We start from the raw sequence: 19,094 nt of genomic DNA on the forward strand, positions 1-19,094 counted from the left end.
CACACACACACACACACATATGGGTAAATAAATACTTTAGTCTTTCTATACTTTTTATAGTTTTGTTTTCGTCTTCTTGCATCACAAGATGCAAGCTCAGCTCATTGTTGCTGCTTTTATTAACTTTATCTGACCAATTTGGAATGCTCAAAATGCAAACTGCCGAAGTAACTCCAATTTAGGTTTCATGTTATTGATCTGTCACTCTTATTTTCTGTTTTACCCGCCTTGATTTGCTGAAAATGCCACTTCCGGTTTACCCGGAACTTAGCATAATTCCCAAAGATGGCGGAGCAAGGTCCGATGGCCATAGCGATGCGACTACGAAATCAGCTACAGTCCGTTTACAAACTAGACCCACTGAGAAACGAGGTGAGTGGCTGTGTTACTCAAGCTTGTCCGCATTGGAGAAAAACGTACCGAGAGTGAAAGTGATAAAGAGCCGAGTTTATTTCAAGTACCAACGAGAGATCGTTGTCGTCTCCGCGGAGCTGATGGTGAGGGACAGAGAGCGATGCTGAAGCGCTGCGAGGAGAGACGTGCTTGAGCATGCGTAGATGACAAGGTCCAGCCGTGTTGTTCCGCGGAGCAACGTGCATAAAACCCCTCAACCAACAGTTATTTCGCCTATTTCTGGCCATACGTCCACATCCTCTTCAATAAAACTGAGAGTTTACTTGTAATTCAAGCGTCATTAGAATAAAGTGGGGCGGTAGCGGCGGCGGCGGCTCTCCGCTGGTTCTCACTCGGCGTGTAAAATGAAGTAACGGCGGTCCGTTTGGAACTCCCGCTGTTTTGCGTTTAGTTTGATCATTTTGGGAGGTTAGAATTCGTAAAGTATTGAAAATTTTGCTGGTACAGAAACCTGATTGTAAGAACTACTCACAATAGTACAAAAATTTAATTAACCTCCACCTGCTCCTTGTTGAAAATGTCAATAACCTTTAACATTTAGCTTACTTTTTATATGCGAATGGACGTAATTTTGGGTTGTGTTAACTATATTTATTAAAGTTTATGTTGACTTCCCACTGGAGGTCAGAAGTCAGGGTCATCTCCCAGCAGCACCTTCTTAAGTGTCTGGTGCAAAGCCTGGTCTAAAGTAGTCTTTTCCTGGGGAATTTTATAGATGTGTTAATTTAACACTGTGACATGGAGGGACTTGTGATATTATGCAAAACTTTAGAGATATTTCTAGAATTTATTTATATAAATCAGAACCATTAAAGAAAGACAAACTTCCTGTGTAGCCTAATGCGATCAAGCACAACTTCACCCGCCTCAGTTATGTTTTGTATAATTATACATTTTTGTACGCTGTGAAGGGCTGTGACTTAAAAAACTCTATTATTTAACTGTACGTACTGTTGACATACACAGATTAGATATCTTGTCAGGATGTACAATATATGTTTTACATGCCTACTTTTTGCTTTTTTTAACATTTCAAATGTAAATGTGGTGTTCCTTGGTGGCACTGTGATGGCTCAACCTGTGGATGTGTGATCATACCGACATTGGAGGATTTTATACATCTGACTGATGCTTATGGCTTTCTGCTGCCCTTTGAACCAATCTTTGACAGAGTTTGTGTGTGTGGGTGGCAGAATGCTGCTTTCTGCTGGGTTAAGCCACTGCTTTCAAGAAGTGTCATTGTCATGAAGGAGTTTCTCTTTTCTCATGTTTATGTTGGTTTTGTTTGTTTAAAACAGGGATCTCCAACTCCGGTCCTCGTGAGCTACTGTCCTGCAGGTTTTGGATTCTACCCTGATGCAACACACCTGACTCAAATCACTGGGTCATTAACAGGTTTGTGCAAAGGTGTGTTGTAGTAGGATACACCTAAAACCTGCAGGAGAGTAGCTCACGAGGACTGGAGTTTGAGACCCCTAGTTTAAAAGTAGTATCCACATGAAGTACTATTGTGATAATAAATGCAATTGCCTTCTTCTTTCACTGGTTTTAATCTTCAAATGCACTGATACTGGTATCAGGTATCGGCGCGATACTATGTGCGTGCAGCTGTACTGATACTACAGAACCAGTACCTATGTGAAAAAAAGATAGGGCTGTCAAACTTAACACGTTGCAAAGAGAATAATCTCTGGAATTACCACGTTATTTGTTTTTAATGCATTAACGCATAAACAAAGTCATTACTCATGCCATCTTAAAAATCAGAATTTTGACATTATTTCAGTGAGAGATCCTTGATTTGGGCATGTAGGTGCTTTGTCACAGCAGTGAACCTAAATCCACCAAAACTTTATCCCCTGTATTTATTCATTTTCTGATAGTTTTTGAGTCTTACATTTACATTTTTATTATTGGGTGTTCAGAAACAAAGTTATTGCGGGTCCTATTTTAAACATTTCGAATTTGGCACTGTCTGTAGGAGAGAAGCTGATTTATAGGCTAGGTGTGTTACAACATAATCCACTTTTACCTCCATATTTTTGAAGATTCTGTCATTTTTTTAAAGTCTTATATTTAGACAGTGGTTGCAAGAGGGCCCATCTGATATACCACAAAATTAACCACTCATTCGCAGCATCTGGCTTTCTGGTCCACACTCCTGGAATGTGGTATTGGTGCATCCCTATTTTGATCTTGTTGCTAATGATTGTTTGTGTAATTAGAAATATGTTGTTGGTAAAGCAGATCATTAAAATAGACAGGGTAAAGATTAAATTAATTTCTGAGCTTGTTTCAAGTGTAAGTGCAGAACAAGTGTGGTAAAAGGTCCATACTTTTTAACTTTATCTAGGTTTTACAAAGCTCTTTAAAAGAGGTGTTGAATTTAATAATTTCTACAATGCATTGCGATACGGACATGGACGATTGACTCTGTTGATGCAGTAACAGAACATAATTGACTATAATGTATATGTTCTGCTGCTGCTAGCGTGTGTGGTGTGATCTAGCTGCTGGAACAGCATGGCAGATCAAAAGTTGAAACCTTCACTTAGTGATCAAGAACATTGAGGATGCAACATGTAGTGATGCAACGCTGAATCGATCGTTGACAGGATAATTGTAATCGAACTGTGAGACCAGTGAAGATGCACAGCCCTACTCTTTACAACATATCTGAAAAACTGCACAAAATTCACAATACATACTCAAGTGTTTACTTGAAGTTTACAAGAATGTCATTCTGTAAAATTTGCATGATTTTCTCTCTCTTATGATTATTATTTTTTTCTTTAACAGGAGGAAGTGAAGTTAAAGATCAAGGACCTGAATGAACACATTGTGTGCTACCTCTGCGCCGGCTACTTCATAGATGCCACAACAATTACAGAGTGTTTACACACCTGTAAGTCTGTGGATCTTATGCTTTGATCTCTTCACAAAAAAATAATTTGGCAACATACCTGACATGGTAGTAAAATCATATCTAACTTGAAAATTTCTTTATCCTCAACAGTCTGTAAAAGTTGTATTGTAAAATACCTGCAAACCAGCAAATATTGTCCAATGTGCAACATCAAAATCCATGAAACGCAGCCCTTACTCAACCTCAAACTGGACCGTGTAATGCAAGACATTGTCTACAAACTGGTGCCTGGACTACAAGAAAGTAAGTTCTCTTCTTGTTGATATGCTTAGTTGAATTTATTGTTACAAAAGTACATGATTGGGTTGTGTATTTTCAGACTTCTCATGTTTGTACTTTTTGTGGTCGTATTTGCTCAGGTGAAGACAAAAGAATAAAGGAATTTTATCAGTCACGAGGGTTGGAGCGAGTCATTCAGCCGGTAGGAGACGGTAAGCCTTCATCGCCTAATAAGATGTCTGAGTTTATTTTAAAATTGAGTTGAGTTTTGACCACTAGTAGTTAGACCTGAATGTTTTAGAAAAAAAAACTTTTTTTTTTTTTTGTCTTACAAATATTGTGATTGAGTTTGTGATTTAGTCTTTTCAATTTAGACATTCGCTCAGCATTCATGGAGAAATATTTTTATAACACATATTACCACATGAAATGACATCAAAGTATGAATACTTTCATTCAAGGAGCAAGGTTTGAGATATGAACGGCTTCACTTTTTACAGGACGCAACCAGTGGCAAGAATACTAAAGCCTAAAGCTTATATTTCCTCTAGAAAAGGTTTATACTTTGTCCTTGTATTAAAAACTTAACAGTCTGGTGTAATTTCTTATTTACTCTATAGCAGGGGTGCCCAGCTCCGGTCCTCAAGGGCCACAATCCGGCAGGTTTTTGATGTGTCCCTGCTCCAAAACCACCTGACTCAAATTGATGAGTCATTGTGCAAAACTTAATAGGCTGTTGGATCTATTTCAGGGAGTCAGGTGCGTTGAAGCAGGAAACATTGGAAAATCTGCAGGGCAGTGGCCCTCGAGGACAGACTTTGGGCACTCCTGCTCTAGAGTGTCATTTATCTCTATATTCTTTCTTTATTTAACTCGGCAGAGTTCTAAATGACTGTTTAACAAGAAAGAAGACAGAAATTATGACAGAATTGAGTGGATTTGTAAAACCATGGATGAAACCTGGTAAAAATAATCCGTGCTCCTTTGCAATTTTCTAATTGCAACATTTTGAACTGCAATCTCGATTTAAAAATAATGAATCGTTCAGCATTACTAGTGGTCAAGAGTTTCACTGCAACAGCGTGGTAATTGATTTCCTTTTAAAGTAAACCCTTTTCTATTTTCTGTCCAGATGTATCTGATGCTACAGGTTTACCTTATACAAGCTTTGACCATTCAAAAGCTCACTTCTACAGATACGATGAACAGGTCTCGCTGTGCTTAGAAAGGTTAAGGTAAGCTGTTGGTTTGTTTCTTTGTTTTTTTTAAGTGATTTATTTTCACTTTTTTAGAATTTTTAGATAAGATGCATGAAAGCGTAAACATAAGGAGGAATGCACTAGAATGTGTATTATGTTTCAAGATAAACTAAGCACTCTTTAAAGCTCCTCTGAGTTCTCTGATTTTTTTTTACAGTTCTTCACTTGCTGGAAAAGATAAAACAAAACTTACTCTTCAGGTAAGTCTAACCAATAATCTTTCTGGGGGTGTATGTCACTGAAATTGTGTGTGCTTAGTGAAATTGCAGTTCTTTTGTAAGCTTTTTGCAAAGAAGAAAAACCATGTCTTTAGGAGACATTTTGAAGGCCTATCAAGTCATTTCTACCCTTAACTGCTTGGTTTAAAAAAAAAAGACATGGCAGAGTTACAACTGCAGCAACAGCAAAATCCAGCTCTCAAGATCTGCTTAGTCTAGCTTATATTAAGGCCTACTTACAGAGTGACAAGGATAAGTGGGAGAAGCACACCACCGAGGCAGATAATCAGTCTTCACTTCCGACCCAGCTACTGCACTGTCACTGACTTTTTTTTTTTTCTTTTCTTTTTAAGATCCCTGTTTGTGTATCTTTTAGCAAACAAAAAGGTTTTTCCAGTGCATAGTAGCTTGATTTGCCACAGCTCTAGAAAATTTCAGCATTTTGTTTTTCGTTGTGGGTAATACAGTGTAACTAACTGTGTCCATTTTTCAATACTACCACAGCCAGTTCCAAGTGAACTGAGCCACCAGCATGAGGGTGCACAGCCTTGGGGGGGTATATAATAATTATAATATTAAATCCCCCCAAAAATAATTACTCTGTTCTGACTCTTTTAGTTTCATACGTGTAACTAACATACAGGCTTTATAGACAGGGTGTAGCCCTATATCTTATCAACCTTAACATGAGCTCTGCTGAACCAGGTGTTCATGAACTCTGCAGCTGTAACAGGTTTCCTACCCATTACAGCAATATAGTGTGACTATGACATGCATCGTAATGACAAACTAGCAAAATTTAAAGACAACTAGACTCAGCTGCGAAATCACGTTGTATTTTCAAACTTCACCACGGATCAATTTTCCATACATAACCTAAATGCTGTGATTAAAAAAACAAAACAAACAACAAAAAACACCAGTCAGGACAGAAAAAGTTCAACTTTTTAAATGTCCTGATGAAGACAGAATCAGAATATTGGATCCAGCTTGTTCAGCTTAAAATACCAGACTGATTCTCACAGATTCAAGACTTTTTCCATCTTTTCTTTTAAATATTTGTCTGATGTTCAGTTGGTTGACGTGTTTATCGACGCATGTCATGCTGTCATGTAAATCAGATAAATAACATCAGACTGTTTCGTATTTGTAATAAAAGGATGAAGTGTAAACCTGTTCTAGAGGAAAGGTGACTTTAACTATAAATTTGACATCTTGATGTGACTTGGCATTATACAGAAAACCAGATTAAAATAGATTAACTTGACCTTATAGGGGGGCGGTGGGTGTCTTCTCAGTATAATGGTAGGAGAAACACTGGGCCAGAGAGCATCCTCACAGCACTGTGCCCTGCTCTGTTTCAAAAATTGTTTGCAGGACTAAGGATACAGATACCTCGTTTTTTTCCACACAGATTACATAGTCTATGCATGAATCTTTAGTCAATGAGCATGTTTATTAATTGACTGCAAAGCACCCTGTCCGTGCTGGGGGGCTTTTTACCTCAACAACTTAAGTGGCTTCCTCACATACATACATAGAAGATACAGTTTCTGAAAGCAGCTGGCCAAGATTCGAAACCTAACCTAGGTTTTGTTGTGTCTCTGACCCAGGTGTCCTGTCAACCAGCTGTTTAATAATGAGCCCAGAGCCTAAAACTACTCTTGAGTGTTGCCAGTGAAAGTGGATGTAAGCTGTTTACTACACTGTGCAACATAGTAGTGGAAGACAAAAGTTGTCACTGACAAGCATTTTTTCTGAAATGTGCGAACAGATGTGGAAAATAACCATGATGAGTACAAATCATCCAAACCTGCTATAAATGCTGAAAGAATCAGAAAATAAGCTGTCTTGACTGACAACTGAAAAACAACATCAAAAACACATCTGTGTAGTTCTGCAGTAGCCCACATAGCTTTGCATCCCAGCATTTCAAAGGCAGTGTTTTGTTTACCCAGATATAACAGGTAAATTCAGTCAGGAATAATCCCATTCCCATCAGAATAATTTAAAGGTGCAGGTGAAATATTTTATCTTCCTGACTGAAAGAATCAGGATTTCTTTTACTTGAGTGGAACCTATTGACACTCATCAGTGGAAAAATAAGCCTGGAATAATATTGATTACTGAATTAAACAGGAATTATTTAGGAAAAAAAATCAGACTAAACTAACATTAACACACTTATAATAATTCTATCTTTCATGATCATCACCAGTTGCAATGATTTTTTCCTCCAACAGATGGCACCCTTGTTTAACCCATTATGACCTGGCCTCCCTCCAAGCAGGGCACAAGCATAATCATAAGTTGTCAGTTTGCTAACAGATGCCTGCACAGTGCTACTAGTCATCAGTCTTTCCTGTCCGTCCTTTTCCAAAATATCCAAAACAGAGATGTTTCAAAACAGGAGTGATCTGGTATTTAACAGAGTGCACATTTTGTTCAAAACAAGCTAGGGCTTTGTTGTTGTTTTTTTTTTTTTTCTGGTTTTATGGTGTTTTTAAGCATTTTCAAAACGCTCAGACCAGAGGGTGTTAACAGCATAGAGATCTGGTGACTCATAGAAGTGTTATTACACTGTCATTTACCCACGTCCTCTTTGATCACTATGCAAAGTTGAAATGTTGTTTTTATTATAATCCTGAATTGTGTAATAGGAACACGGCGCTCTGTAGGTTCCACTCCTTACCATTGTATATGCAGTTAGTTTTCACTCTAACCTCTTTCCAACCTTATAAATTGGATTAGTTGCTTATGAGAACCCTCATAAATACATAAAAACAAGCCGCACTCTTGGGTGTAATGTTGGATCAGTTTGCTAAGGCAAGCTGTGTCCTTGCAGTGTTCTGAGTTTGAATTTGACTCCTTTGTTGCCTGCCATCCTCTCTACACCACATGTCCAATTATACTCACAGTTTTTACTGAGGTGTAAATTCAGTAGAACAAATTTCTGCCCATGCATTGATAGAAATATTGCAGCCTTGCTGTGCAGGTTTTGGAGAAAAGGAACTTTAGCTCTTACGGCTTAAGAGTGTGTAATAAGTCAGTTGGGAGCAACAAAAAAAGCTGCAGTAAGCGGGCTTTTTCTTCACTGTAAATCTAATTTTAACAGGAAATTACCACACCCTGTACATACAGTTACCTCGTTGTTGGTTTGAGTTTCTTGTGCTGGAAATGTGTTTTGTCATAGAACTACGGGTTGCAGTTAACTTTGGATGGACATTAAAAACATTTTAATACTTTAATGTTGAGATTTAAGAAGACGTTCAAGACATGGCAGCATGTACTTCTAGTTTTACAGGGAAAACTGAAGAGACATTTATAACTTCTGGGCTTTGTTTTTTAAATGTATTTATTTATTTTTAAACTTTTTCTTTCCCTGGCTCTGCCATATTTTAACTGTACTTGATACTGTTAACACACCAGCTGCACGTCCAAAAGTTAAATGAGGGATATTCCTCAACGGTACAGTAACATGTTAAACAGCTGAGTAAATTAGACAGCTTATACGACACTATTAACATGAAACTTTCAGTGAAAACTCTCTAGTGAAATAAGTTGAGGCAATAAATTTAAACATGCAAGTACATAATTTATTTTAAATACTCTTCTCCCTGGAAAGTGTCAGCTTTGATCATATTTCTCGTCTAAAAATTTGCATCTCATTGTTTAATCTTGTCTCTGCAGCAGAAGTTTGTCCGCTGTTCTGTGCGAGCGGAGGTGCGACACCTGCGGAAAGTGCTTTGTCATCGGTTAAATGTGGAAAAACACCAGGTTAGTATCAATTATTTATTTATTTTTTTCTTCATGCTGCAAAATTCAGAATCTGTTACAGTCAATATTACTTCATACCAAAAAAATAGTGCAAAAAGAGTTTTTTATTGTGTAAAACTGTGTTTTAGGTCTTTTTAATTGCCATGCACAGGACTTTTATAAAGTTTTTATTAAAGTTCTAATAAACTATTATTAGTCCACTTTGCTCTCAGTGTTTCATACTGTTCATACAGGTTGGTTTAGTCACAATGCCAATGTCCGCTGGAAATAATTGTACTTATTCAACACACATTTTGGTAAATCATAGTTTAGTGTCTTATGCATTAACAGTGGCCTCAAATACCAAAATATTTTAACCATAGACATATCAACAGAAGGAAATGTACAGCAAATATGCCTCTGCCAGTCAGCACAGACTTGTTACTTTTAGTAATGACTGGGGGCATTGTTATCATCTACAGCGGTGGTTTTGAAGCTCACCAGATGGCAAGCCAGAACCTTACGACATACTTCTATTTAATCTGTGCAATCTGTGGTAGATTTTGTTATTGGAAAGAAAATAATAGCATGAATTATGTACTTGTCCAAGACAAGTCTGGATGGTTATACAACATTTGTAAGTAGTTGCACTTATTTTTATTTGAAGGGGAAATTTTCATCTCACTTGCAGCTTCTGTGTTGCTCTAGGTTGTTTCACATGCTCTTGTTTTGATTTGTCATGCAAAGGCACTTTAGATCGTGCGTTTGTGGCCCCTGACCTAAACATTACACTGGTCATTTTATTTTATTTTTTGCTGGTGCGTTTGATACATATCTCCACTATGTTATGTTTCCCCTACTGTGCTATAAGCCTTCATAAGATGTTTTTTCAATAACAGTTCAGCAATCAGTGTTATTGCTTGTAGTTTACACATTCAGCTCTTTTGGAAAAGGTAAATCCTTTCTCAGTTTAAAAGAAACCTTTGGTTTCCAGGTGCCTCTTCAGCTTGATAGGCGCCTTGTTAACAGTAGGCAGCTTTTCTCTCCAGCTGACTCTCAGACTCAAAGAGCTGTTTGCATCTCTTCTTCTGTTTTAAAATAAAATTGATTTAAAAAAAAAGCCTGTGGGCTGTTTTTGTTTGATTCCTGGTTTAGTTGTTTAGTGATCCATTTCCCAGTCACAGCCTTTGTTTACCTTCTAGTTGTCAGTAAGATCATGCTTTAAAAGCATACAGATTCTAAAAGGTTAAAGAATTTGCCTTTGTTTAACAAAGTCCTGATATAGTAAATAATGTAAGTCTTTCTACTTGGACTCATTTTGCGGCACATACGGGAACCACTGGACTACACAATGAAAATGAATCCTTTCCCAGATTGTGGATGTTCTGTTGGGATTTGATAACTTCCTGTTGAGTGTCTCACCCACAGTGGGGCTGTTTTTGTTAAAGTAGTTAGGATGACATCTAAATGATAAATATCTGAATGCAGAGTTTATAACTGTGACAGTGCCATCAACACAGAGATGCCAGAATCTTTTAGTTTAAGAAAAAGGGTCCTTTTGCTAACTTCCAACAAGTTTAACTTATTAACATATTCACAGATGTTCTGACAGATTGCCCTTTTCATCTGTTTGTGTGGTCTTTGTATAGGTCCAGATGTTGTTCAATAACGAGTCTCTGCCTGATCACATGACCATGAAACGGTTATGGCTCTCACACTGGTTTGGCAAGGTACAGTACAGCTACTGCCAGCTAAAGTGCCTATAAATGTCATATATTTTTTCACACTTGAGCAAACTTTTTGTAATGTAACTTAATTTGACAATCAGATAAATATTCACCAAGAACAGTCATGTGGAGTTGTAAAGAATTCAAATAAATAAATAGTGATCTGTGTGTAAGAAACCAGTTGTCACATGTGTGAGTATTATCATCGCATGTAATATTTTAAATCTGTTTCTTTCCTCAGGCCCAACCATTAGTTCTTCACTACACCATCAAGGATAAAAGGAGCAGATAGGACTTATTTTCACTTGAATGGAAGCTGTACATATTTTGTACAATACATATTCTATTTTAATAGTGTTTGTGTACATATACTTATTTTCCTTGTTTTGTATTTTTGAAAATAAATTTTAAATTGGAAAAACAAGTTTGTTGTACGTGAGTGTGCTTTCATCCTTTTTTTTGTGATAATGTCACCGGGTCACCTGATGGATGCTGTATGGTGTCTTTGTTCTCTTCTGGCTGTATGAAAGAAATACTGATGATCTCGTCTTATTCTAATTCTGTTTTAATTTCACTTTCCCCAGACTTTAGTATTTCAATTTGGTATTCGACATAATATTAACTAGAATTACAAGATAGTTTTCTTAAGAACATAGTTAAGTGTTTTTATTTGAGGGTGAAGAGAAACCATGCATGTGAGCCGTGGTCGTAAGAAGTTACCAAAACAGTTTGGTATTAATAGAGAAGTTTAGAGCAGGTGTGAAATGTTGCAACAAAACTGAGAATACTTTTACTGCCAGTTGATATATTTCTGCTGTAAAATGATATTTAACCTGATGGTGGTGTCAGTGTATGGTTGAATATTTTTTTTCAGTTATTAAAATTATCACATTTTCTCACTACCTACTCTAAGAAGAATCAGTTTAGCTGTTTATTGATTAATCAATAAAAGGAAACTTGACCTTCTTGTACTGATCACAAATCTGAAACACAAATGATTGCAACCGGATTTCATCCCTGCCTAAAATTCTGTAGAAGATCGCAGCCATGATGCTCTACAGAAATGTCTATCAGTTTACCATCTGGAAACTAAGTAGGTCCCCAATTCTTCACAAAACTGCTCTGGTTTCATGAGGACGTGGTGAACAGTCTTTTTAAGATCCTGCCATAGATTCTGGACTCCAACCCGGCCAGTCGCTCTGGTTTTTATTTTAGAAAGTTTGAGGTGTCTCGTGTTGGGGACAGATTCCCTGTTGAAATTAGACTTCTTCTAATTTGCAAATCATGGACTGCAGCAGGTTTACTTTTGGATTTTTAAGTCTTGCTGTAGTAATTTTGGTTCCAGCTTTTTTTTTTTGTTTTTTTTTGTTTTTTAAATGCCAGATCAGGTTTTGATAAACCCCCTAATGGTCTTATATGTATGTATGCATATGTACTTATTTATAAAGAACTGATGACAAGCTTTTACTGATCAACCTTGGCAGCAATAATTTTACAACCCTCCTTTCTCAAACATGTCGTTGCTTCTGGTCCACACAGATCTCTTGGTTTCCTCCCTCACTGACCACATCCATGCTGAGCTGGATTTACAGCTTTAGTCCTTTCAGTTTTTGTAATTGACCTTACTGTATTCCGAGGGGTATTCTGTAGCACATAAAAGTCTTGTACTCCACTTTGGCAGAGCTCAGTGAATATTTAACATGATCAGAATCCACTTTTCAAACCTCAAGTTTATTTAATGCTACTTAAAAACCAGGTGATCAAGCTAAAGCTCGCATCGCAACATGTAATTACTCGTCAAAGTGGAAGATCTCAAGACAAAGTTTGATTTGTTTTACTTTTGTACTGAATTAAGTGAGTTTTTCCAACTATTAAAAGAAAAAAAAATGTGAATAGTATGAGTTTAATAGCATCTAATCTAAACTTTTTTGACACAGTAGTTTATTAAGTATATTTTCAAAAACAGGTCATAATTGATGCTGCAGACGGTGAGGTTTCCTGACTTTAGTCCTTTAACTTGGCAAAGCAAACAAAATATATTGTATTTTTATTTATTGCAGCTGGATCTTTCTCTGTTTTATTTCAAAGTTTCTGTCAGAGCTCCAGAGCACATGCAGGTGTTATCAGTGTTAAGAAGCCAGGCTGACCTCTAATCAGTGGTCTTAATCAGACAGAATGTCAAATCTGCATAGTGTTTTATTTCACTCTGTCTGTGCTGTGAAGACTGGCCAAGCATTGTTTCATTCAGAGCTGCTGTCTATCCAGGCCCACAACCTCTTTGTTTTTGCAGAATTTCAGTAATTTGTCCTCTCAACCTCTTGCAGGAACAGTTCTTCTGGACGAGCACTAGGTGGCAGACTTTGTGCTGTTCAGGCATCACACAATCTTTGATGTTTGTGATCTTTTCCAGAGTTTTCAGAGTGAATGGAAAAGCTCTGATAACCTGACTGATAATATATCCAAGTCTTGTGTCTTATTCTGTCTTTACTCTAATTACATTGCAGCGCCAGAACCACTCTGGTTTAGCAGTACTTCACTGGACTGAATCTGGGATTTCTTAAATATGCTGAGGAAACATTAAATGTGTTAAAGATTTTTTTAGCATTTATATTGTGCTTTATTACAATGATTTATTAAGACAATAACAAGAGGGGTTGGATGCTTAAAACGCCAGATGATAAATAGAATTTGGGTTCATATTAAAGAAAACTTGAGAAAGGGAAAGGTCAGGAGTAATGCCGATGTGGAAGAAACTCTAGCTTTTTTTCATGATTCAGAGACTATACAAACAAATGGAGGCTGTTGATATAATGCTTCTTATTCTAAATTTTGTGCTGTTTGGAAAATAATTTTGCCACTGTGTCATCCACAGTGCAGAATAGCTTAATTCCACAGGGAAGTAGCACTGCCACACTTCCAAATCCTGAGCATGTCTTTTTGGGCTGCTCAAGTTGAAGTAAAAATTTAAAAATTACAACAATCTTCTGATGCTGTTACCCTTAGACCGAAATAAATGTTTCCTGGTTGCAGCCCTTGATTAAATGCAGCTTGTATGATGAAACTTAAGAGGTTTCTTTTCTCACGACTGAATGCTAAAAATCTAAATGTGGCTCTCAGGAATAGAGGAGGAGGATTTGGGAAAGCAGTGACTGGTGTGTCTGTAATTCATTTGCATCTTTTTTCAAGTTGGACCTTAAGGAAATGCGGCAAACACAGTAGTGAAAAATGAGCAGGTATTGATATGGCAATTTAATACAGCAAATATAAATAAATCATCTTTTTTTTTGTGAAACAAATTTTGATTGTTAAAAATTATTTGTTTAATCGTTTAACTAAAAAAAAAATGTGAATAATAAAACAAACACTTGATTTATTGTGGGAGTAAAAAGATGGCTGTTAGCCTACAATTTAATCGTTCAAATTAAATTGTTTCCAGGCGGGGGTGTTTTTATTTTTATTTTTATTTATTTATTTATTTGTTTTTATTTATTTCAGAATAAGGCATTGAGGATATCAAGGGGAGGACTTTTCCTCTTTTACTTGATGATTCTCTGCGTGGTTCCTCCTGCCAGTCCAGAGGGCCTCCAGAGGAAAAAAAAGAAAAAAAAGCCCTACTTGACTTTTCAACCTCCACCATTCCAGTCGATTGATTACATTGTATATGCCAACCTGCTCTGTTCCTACCATGTAAAAATAGAAATATAGAAGATCACACCCACAACAAGCCCTTTAGTTTTCTTTTAGTATTGTTTTCTATTTTCTTTTCTTTTCCCATCTTCTTTAGACCTGGTTTAATTTGAGTGCCTTAACAATCCACAATATTTTTTTTATTTGTTTGTTTTGAAGAAAAAAAAAACTTATTGATTCGTTTTCTGAATCAAATTTCTTTAAAGTCACAAATATTTCAATGGCTATTTTTAGTGAGAAGGCAGCACAACTCGTGATTGTGCAGGTCGCTCTTGGAAAAGAGATTTCTAATTTCAATGAGGTTTTTATTTGGTTAAATAAAGGAGAAATGAAATTAAGGGGGAGGGAGATAAGATCAAAAGTAGATAAAACTAAAAATAGATAGCATTTTTCCCCTCAAGATTTGAGGTAAATCAACCTAAATTAAAAAATGAAAAAATAATAATTTTAAAATAAATAAGATCGCTGACATGATAAATACAAATTGCGCAAAGCAGCACAGAGATCCATGTTACACTGTTTTTAGCAGCGTTATAGCGTTAAAAATACTTTTGTATAAATAACCTTCTGTCGCTATAAACTACAATAACACCTCGCCCTCACACACCGGCACACACACACACACACACACATAAACTAAACTTTTGATCCCGTTACAAAACTGTTGCAAATGGTGAGCCAGGAGCAGCGCGTCGCATTTCCACTTGCCTCCCATTGAGGTTTATTCATTAGGATCCTCACACTCACCCATTTGCCATTCATGAGTGACTTTTTTTTCTCTCTTTCTAAACAAACCCGAGTCAAGAGTGGCAGATGCGTGCCATTATTACCCACACGGCTAGATGGAACCTGTTTTATGTGAGGCAAAGGCGGGTTAACCTAATCAATCATGTCGACTAGTTTGTGTTAAAGACGATTCATAGAAGGAGGAAGAAAACATATGGCGCATGGGTGGAGGAGAGCTTTTCTTAACACCGCAGCCAGACCGGGACCTTCTTGTGACAAGATGTATTCAAAGCCAAGCGAAAGAATGGGAATAAAGGCCGTCGACGGCTGCTAATTGAAGCCATGGCACTTAAAGACTGAAAGCAGAGGTCAATGATTTAAAAAGTCGCTTTTTTTAACCAAGCAAGGCTGATTTTAGATTGAATACTTAATGCGTTTCCTTTATCTTTCAGGGTAAATATCTTATTACATCTGGTGTATTTATCTAATGCAGCATCGTCGTAGTGCTTTGAGTAAATTTTGAAATAAAAAGAATGAAAAAAAATTTTGTAATGTCTAAAAACAAGTACCTTGGTCTTAGTCCAATGATACTCCAGTGTTTCCTCCCTCTTCTGCATTTTTAAAATGAAATTTAACAATCACACATCCATCGCGTCGAGAGCTTCTTGAAATATTATATAACCTTTATTTACATAGATGCTGATTAAATAGAATGTTACAATAAAATTATCGCATAGGATGTTTGATCTATATACAGAACTCAGAGCCTGGAAAAGGTTGCAGTTGATGCTGTAACAGTGATGCCTCATTTGCGCTGGGAATAGGCCTGCATGCTTGCAGAGACATCTTCCTCTTAGGACCAAAAAAAAAAAAAAAGGCTACTCTTGAGGTGGGATGACCCCACACATCGACCTCGTGTAAAAAGAAAAAAAAGTGTAGGGAAAATGCAAAAGGAAGTGGAGGTGTAATTTAAATATTTGTCTAATCTGAGACCTTTAGCAGGATAATCTGAATAAATGTCGAAAAGAACACTTAAAATTGCAGCTACTCTCCCCCTAGCCTTGATCACGAGGTGAAAGTTTATAATCTATACTGAAATGTTTACATAATCTTTCAGTCTTCCTGTACCATAACAGTGAGTAATGCCTGCCTGTAAGAAAACCAAATGATCCTGGAAAAAAAGAAAAAAAAAAACTTTGTTGAAAACTTAACACAGACTTGAACAGTTTTACCAGTCAGAATAATAAATAAAAAACGGAGTTTGAAAAAAAAAGAGGAGGAAAACTTTGCCAAATGTTCATATGTGTGAATATTCTCCTTTTTCATCAATATCCGTGCAAAAGTTTGGGAAGAAAAAAATGTCCCTCTTTAATATTCTTTTGTTGTTGCTTATGAAAAATCACAGACCGCCCCCCTTGCCGTTAATCGTCCACCTCAATTTCCTCATCATCCTCCGAGAATTCATCCGTGGTTTGGTCTCTTGACGAGGAGGGGGACTGTGGGAAGGCTTGGTGTCCTTGAGAGGTCGGGGAGATACTGGGCGATCTGGCCCCGGGGCCCCCACCCTGCGGGTCGTCAATGTTGTCCATGGTGACCAGCTTCTGTAGGGTCTGTGGGGTGATTTTCTTTAGCGATTCAACATCCGCTTTCATCTCCTCCAGGTCCCGCTTGAGTTTGGCCCTGCGGTTCTGAAACCAGGTGATGACCTGCGCGTTGGAAAGTCCCAGCTGTTGCGCGATTTGGTCACGGTCGGCCGGAGAAAGGTACTTCTGGTACAAAAACCTCTTCTCCAACTCATAAATCTGGTGGTTCGTGAAGGCCGTCCGCGACTTTCTCCTCTTTTTCGACGTCTGCCTCTGTCCAAAGGCGTTTAGATGCTCTCGACCTTGGGAAGGGTGTAGGAGAAGGAAACATGTGAGAGGGATGAAACAGCTGCAAGGGTCACTTTCCCCCCAAACTACAGCAGCAACAGAGGGCACTGTAAAACAGGACTGCCCTCGGTTTATAACCAGGGTTTTGTCCTTCCCTTTAAAGCTAAATATTGTATATATTATTTAACTTCATTTCACAACATATATAATAAACGTTTATCAATCAAGAGGACTCAGGATGAGTGAGCTGATGATCTTGAAGCGAAGCGAAAAATGAATGTTTGCACTCAAGAACATTAAACATACTAGAAATCCCCCATTATATGGAAACCAAATACTCATAACATAAAAATGCTGGCTGTTACATTATTATAATGCATTTAGAAAAACAATAGAATATTGTTATTTAGAAATACTAAACGTGCCTAAAATGATGTCAGTCAACTTTCACCCAGCCTTGAGCTGCATAGGCCACAATGAAGTGACTTTTTGACAGCACATTGTCTTCGGTTTCAGTCATTTTTATCTGTAATATTTCTACTATGCACTCGCGTTTTCGGGCCTACATGATTCGTTTCGCTTTTCTTATATATTTACTTCTACAAACATTTCCATACAGCTGTCCTAGCATGTCCTCATTTACAGTCAAAACAAAACGCAGCTAGCATAGATGCCATCGTCTCACTACTTGTACACTAGAAATAAGTTTGATACTTTTTCGACCCTTCAGAAATTTTTTTAAAAAATCATAAATTGGTCAGAAGCTTGTACCTTCTGCTGCTTGGATAACGCTGACTTCCAGACCCTTGAATGTTTTGCTGGCCAGCTCCTCCAGCGCGCACAGCGGCGAGGACGGAGTCGTGATCCCGTTTCTCGCTGAGTTCGAGCCCGTCACTTTCTCTAGCACTCTCGGCGGACAGATACTGGCGACCGACTTCTTCACGGAGGGTTTGTTCAAGATATCCTCAATGCTGAACGGCGTTAACGGCTTGTTGGAGTTAGCCGGCGGGGGCAGCTGGTCCAACGGAGCCCGTCTCCTCTCCTCGCCGCTGGACTGCAACACAGACCCTGCCTTCATGTCTTTACTGGAGGTCATCGCAGTCCCGAAGATTAGCTGCTTTCGGAAAAGTTGATTATTTCATTCAAATGGTATGTTTAAGCGTCCACAACTTTTTCCTCTGGTGTTTGGCGCCCTGGCGGACCCCTACTATAATTTTGACACTTAAAGCGCCGAATGTTGCAACTTAGGTCGCCTAAGAGCCTCCTTCCAAAATAACCATGCTTCGGGCGTGTAGTGTGTAGAAGCAGCCGGACTGTAGTTCCCCTCAGAAACTCCCAGTTCCTCTGCCAAGCTCCATGTAGATCTTTAGAAAGTGACAGACTGAAGGGGGTGAATCCCTGCAAGGAGAAAAAGCTTTCTCAACCTCTGAGAAAAAGAAAGCGACTGCTAACGAGTTATTGTTGATTGGGCGAAGTTCAATTAGAGAAACACTACACCACTTGGTGACCCGCTGCTGCGTCTTAAAGGGCCGGACCATAATAACTAATTGGACGTGGGGAATAGGAGGAGTCTGTTGCTGCCGAGGAGAAAGATGCCCTGAAATGTTTATGCATCTGTTTCCCTCTGCTGGTGTATTTCTTTAGAAAGGAAGAGCCAATGGGCAGTAAAGTACTACCACCTCTTTGCATTAATGGAAAAAATGTCGTGCTGTGATATTCATTTAGTCACTTTCCTGCGTAACTATGCGCACTTTATTGGCACCTTGTTGCAGTGGATTTAGCCTCACCTCATCCATAATGTGTGGACCTGATTTTTAAGTTAACTGCCTATAAATAAACACGAGAAACGACGGATATTTGTTCATGATGTCATAAAACGACCAAAAAAACAAGTTAACCGAAAACAAACACCCCTCTAATAAGTAGATTAGCTCCTATAAAGCCTCGCTAAATTCATTTATCAAGCTGAAGCCATGTGTGAAATAAAAGGAAACAGAGAAAAAAAAACATTCAGGATTAATTGCCTTATGCTATTTATGCATTTTTATGTGGTTACTGTTTTTAAATGTTTTATTATTGTATCATTTGCATGTCAGACAGGTTGCAGTATGTCCCTGCAGGTACAATCCAGACGTCCAGTGTAATATAAGGCGGTAGCGTGAAACAAGCCAGTAATAAAGTTGACGCCGTGTTATGGCTCACAGTCTGACGACGGAGAATGCGATTTTTCTTCAAGGATAGTTTAATGCATAAAGAGAGAAAGAGAGGGAGAGAGAAAAATGGATTAGAGA

General features: G+C 37.9%; 2 protein-coding genes across 3 annotated transcripts; one reads left to right on the forward strand and one right to left on the reverse strand.

Moving 5' to 3' along the window:
* Positions 1 to 265: 265 nt before the first annotated feature.
* Positions 266 to 10,943, forward strand: pcgf1 (polycomb group ring finger 1). Of its 2 annotated transcripts, none has more exons than XM_041991221.1 (9): positions 266 to 372; positions 3,214 to 3,319; positions 3,431 to 3,583; positions 3,700 to 3,771; positions 4,692 to 4,794; positions 4,976 to 5,018; positions 8,727 to 8,813; positions 10,442 to 10,522; positions 10,761 to 10,943. In XM_041991221.1, the coding sequence occupies exons 1-9, from the start codon at positions 286 to 288 to the stop codon at positions 10,809 to 10,811; spliced, it is 783 nt and encodes a 260-aa protein (XP_041847155.1). In that variant the 5' UTR covers positions 266 to 285; the 3' UTR covers positions 10,812 to 10,943. The 2 variants fall into 2 exon arrangements, with proteins under 2 accessions (XP_041847155.1, XP_041847157.1); XM_041991223.1 differs by having other exon boundaries at positions 8,730 to 8,813.
* Positions 10,944 to 15,625: 4,682 nt separating this feature from the next.
* Positions 15,626 to 18,045, reverse strand: lbx2 (ladybird homeobox 2). The gene is made up of 2 exons (XM_041990613.1): positions 17,575 to 18,045; positions 15,626 to 16,817 (listed from the first exon to the last, which is right to left on the reverse strand). The coding sequence occupies exons 1-2, from the start codon at positions 17,897 to 17,899 to the stop codon at positions 16,354 to 16,356; spliced, it is 789 nt and encodes a 262-aa protein (XP_041846547.1). The 5' UTR covers positions 17,900 to 18,045; the 3' UTR covers positions 15,626 to 16,353.
* Positions 18,046 to 19,094: the final 1,049 nt, after the last annotated feature.

Source organism: Melanotaenia boesemani, chromosome 7 (assembly GCF_017639745.1).
Source record: "Melanotaenia boesemani isolate fMelBoe1 chromosome 7, fMelBoe1.pri, whole genome shotgun sequence".
Taxonomy (NCBI): Eukaryota; Metazoa; Chordata; class Actinopteri; order Atheriniformes; family Melanotaeniidae; genus Melanotaenia; species Melanotaenia boesemani.

Bases quoted from the DNA above. Each gene is read 5' to 3' on its own strand.
- pcgf1 (XM_041991221.1), top strand. From the start codon at position 286: ATGGCGGAGCAAGGTCCGATGGCCATAGCGATGCGACTACGAAATCAG. The intron at 3,772-4,691 runs GTAAGCCTTCAT...TTTTCTGTCCAG, and splicing joins CATTCAGCCGGTAGGAGACG to ATGTATCTGATGCTACAGGT. The intron at 10,523-10,760 runs GTACAGTACAGC...TTCTTTCCTCAG, and splicing joins TCTCACACTGGTTTGGCAAG to GCCCAACCATTAGTTCTTCA.
- lbx2 (XM_041990613.1), bottom strand. From the start codon at position 17,899: ATGACCTCCAGTAAAGACATGAAGGCAGGGTCTGTGTTGCAGTCCAGC. The intron at 16,818-17,574 runs GTACAAGCTTCT...ACCCTTCCCAAG, and splicing joins CGTTATCCAAGCAGCAGAAG to GTCGAGAGCATCTAAACGCC.